Source organism: Salvelinus sp. IW2-2015, linkage group LG22 (genome assembly GCF_002910315.2).
Source record: "Salvelinus sp. IW2-2015 linkage group LG22, ASM291031v2, whole genome shotgun sequence".
NCBI classification, from domain to species: Eukaryota; Metazoa; Chordata; class Actinopteri; order Salmoniformes; family Salmonidae; genus Salvelinus; species Salvelinus sp. IW2-2015.
The window spans coordinates 16,560,477-16,563,318 of NC_036862.1; the positions used below are offsets into that span (position 1 = coordinate 16,560,477).

Consider the following 2,842-nt stretch of genomic DNA (forward strand, 5'->3'; position numbering starts at 1 on the left):
TAAGTGGGGCGGCATGTAGCCTAGTGGTTAGAGCGTTGGGACAGTATTCGAAAGGTTGCTAGATTGAATCCCCGAGCTGACAAGGTAAAAATCTCTCCTACTGGTTGCCTCTGCCCGGGACTAAACACAGTCCCTGCAGCATCATGGATCCAAACCCCAATAGCCTACACATAATGCAGAGGCAATAGTATTCTGTAAACATTATCTTGATTAGTAGGTGACATATTAAATGGGCTCTTACGGGTAGCAAGAAAGGCAGACACCTCATGGTCTGAGGGGATGCAACCATAACCATAAACCATCACATTAAAATGATAAAAGGAAGAAATAACAAAGCTAAGTGTATATTTATTTTAATAACTAACTTTTTTCTCTCACAAAAACATCTTGGACGACACAAAAAAAAGTTAACAAAGACACTAAGCGCAGCACCTATCCTCAGAGTTCTTCAGCATTGCCCTGCACCTGCCAGTGTTTCCATCAAACAGTGGGGCAAGGACGTCTTCATCTGGATATTGGCCATTCATTCTATATCTTAACATCGAAGGAATGACAGCGGCATGCACACACATGTGTATAGAAGGTCGCAGTTTCTCAGTCCGGTCTAATGTCCAAACTTGCAGTGGAAGGATGGGGAAGTTAGAGGGACTTCATTTGCCGATTCTCTGTACGACCCAGTCCTGCTGGCACAGTGGACAGCGATTGTTCTGCTTCACCCAGAGAGACATGCAGCAATTGTGGAAAGAGTGGTTGCACTCTCCCCATACCACTGTGAAAGAGRGGAGACAGAAACACACTATGAAATTGTGTGCTACATGGTATTTTCAAATTCAGCATGTCAGCAGAAGAGCAGAATAGATGGTAAAGCATATTGGTACACACACAATCAATATTTGTATCCTAATGCATACACAGTACAAACTCTGCTTTACCAAGGTTAAGATACCCTGGCTTTATCAAATTGTAACCCCATATACTAGACCAGAAACCCAGGTATATCTGTCACATGCACATCTCCTGGTGTGAGACCAGTAGGAGTTGTGGCCCGGTTCTGGATCTATAAAATGTGTATCCAGGTTACCCCAACACTGGAGCAGACCCACACCTACCGCTGGTCTGATAACACCAGATTGAACTGTCTGGTGTCTTGGCCCTATATAAATGTTTGGCTAAGACGTTTAAAGTAGCTTACCGACACAGTCCTCTTGTTTATTTTCAGCCTGACACCGCAAGCATGCGTCTGCAGAGAGAAGGTATATATCAAGGAAACGTATTAACCAACTAGCTATACTGCTGCACAGCTGTCGTTGACCATTCCTGCATGGTGACATATGGACTGACACAGCTGGCTAGCGATTCAGTCCTCCCATGCGAGGTTAGTTGGTTACTGTAACTAGCTTGATTCCTTGCAATGCCTTGAGTCATGTTTTCAGAATTCTAACGTTAGCTATATTAGYTAGCTAACGTTAGTTGTCTGTTTTGTAGCTAGATATGATCTAGCAACTAGGATCCATTATCGGTCAGTCTGCTCATGACATGATGATGGTCATCTCTTAATCAGCTTAGCTAGGTGACTGTCTGACCACTAAGCTACTGTATTTATCTTGTTGTTGTTAGCTAGCTTCATGCACACCAAGAGTTGCCTATGGGTGTACTAATATAACTAGTTACTGTAGCTGGCTAGCTAGCTAAATCACTGATTCAAACAAACGTACCCATAACTTGGACCCTACAGATGGCGCATGTATCGCACTCCACATCCCAGCTCCACATTGCCACAGCATTCCATTTCTTGAGGGAAAACATCTTGTCACTGCTCGATTTTGACCCCGAAGTAGAGCTGTGAGAGTGAATTAAACCTGGCTCTTCACCGTCTTCCATCTTTGCCATAGAATAATCTAGCTAAAGGTAAAACAAAATGGACGAAATAAGCAGTCTAGCTAGTCCGTGGAGCAAACAAACCAGCCCAGCAGAACAAACAAACCAGGAGGCGCTCATGCGCTAAAACACATCTGCAGTACTAACAAACTAACACATGGCGGAGCCAAAGATTAAAAGGTAGGCTACTGCGAATGAAGGTAAAATACTTCACTGTAGGTCTCAAGAAGCTAAGAAAAGGTAACAGATGCTCTTATTGTGTATTGTGCACCCTTCTGTTCTGGTTATTTTKCTGTGTGTATGTTGTTTTTTATATACTGTATGGCTACTGTTGCTCAGTTGTACTTTTTCAATGAATTGAGTAAAAAACAAACACTTGAAATGCCTATGGTTAAACTAATAATGGCACTAAACTTTTAAGTAATATATATTTTCTTATTTAACAGAGAATACTGTATCTATACCAGACTTTCTCAAAATCCAATACAGATGTTTGGACAACATTGAGACAATTCAATCAAATCTAACCACAGTTCTCAAATTATTCATACACTCAGCTCTGTTTTGATCTCAGTGGTGTTCTCTCTCCCTGTTATGTGAAATTATATATGTATGAAATAACCAAAACATGCTATTTAAATCAGGAAATGCTGGCTTTCAAAGTCATTATTCAAAGTCATATTATTTTCCAAAACATAGCATGACTAGGAATGTTGATGTACAGCTGAGKCAGGTCTTGAGTTCACAGGGTTGTATACTTTTGAGGCAATTACACCCCATTTTCCTCCAAGTCTTCTACTCAATCGCAAAGTACCACATGACTCTGTAATGCTCTGCACTGTGCTTTTAAAGTATCCTGTTGCCTCGGTCCCTTGAGACCCCTCGATGGACTTCTTCCCACAGAGTTTAACTCAATCATTTGCTTTTAGCCTAGAATAAATAATAAAGAACTATAAAAAAAGTA

General features: G+C 41.3%; 1 protein-coding gene across 2 annotated transcripts; it reads right to left on the reverse strand.

Moving 5' to 3' along the window:
- Window positions 1-337: 337 nt before the first annotated feature.
- On the reverse strand, window positions 338-2,005 carry LOC111949558 (RING-box protein 2). 2 transcript variants are annotated; one of them, XM_023966840.2, is made up of 3 exons: window positions 1,716-1,999; window positions 1,193-1,240; window positions 338-769 (listed from the first exon to the last, which is right to left on the reverse strand). In XM_023966840.2, the coding sequence occupies exons 1-3, from the start codon at window positions 1,888-1,890 to the stop codon at window positions 651-653; spliced, it is 342 nt and encodes a 113-aa protein (XP_023822608.1). In that variant the 5' UTR covers window positions 1,891-1,999; the 3' UTR covers window positions 338-650. The 2 variants fall into 2 exon arrangements, with proteins under 2 accessions (XP_023822608.1, XP_023822609.1); XM_023966841.2 differs by lacking the exon at window positions 1,193-1,240 and having other exon boundaries at window positions 1,716-2,005.
- Window positions 2,006-2,842: the final 837 nt, after the last annotated feature.

What these genes read in the sequence shown, in the direction of transcription:
- LOC111949558 (XM_023966840.2), bottom strand. Translation starts at nt 1,890, where the DNA reads ATGGCAAAGATGGAAGACGGTGAAGAGCCAGGTTTAATTCACTCTCAC. An exon ending in CTGTAGGGTCCAAGTTATGG is followed by an intron (nt 1,241 to 1,715) that starts GTACGTTTGTTT and finishes TTCTCTCTGCAG; the next exon opens with ACGCATGCTTGCGGTGTCAG.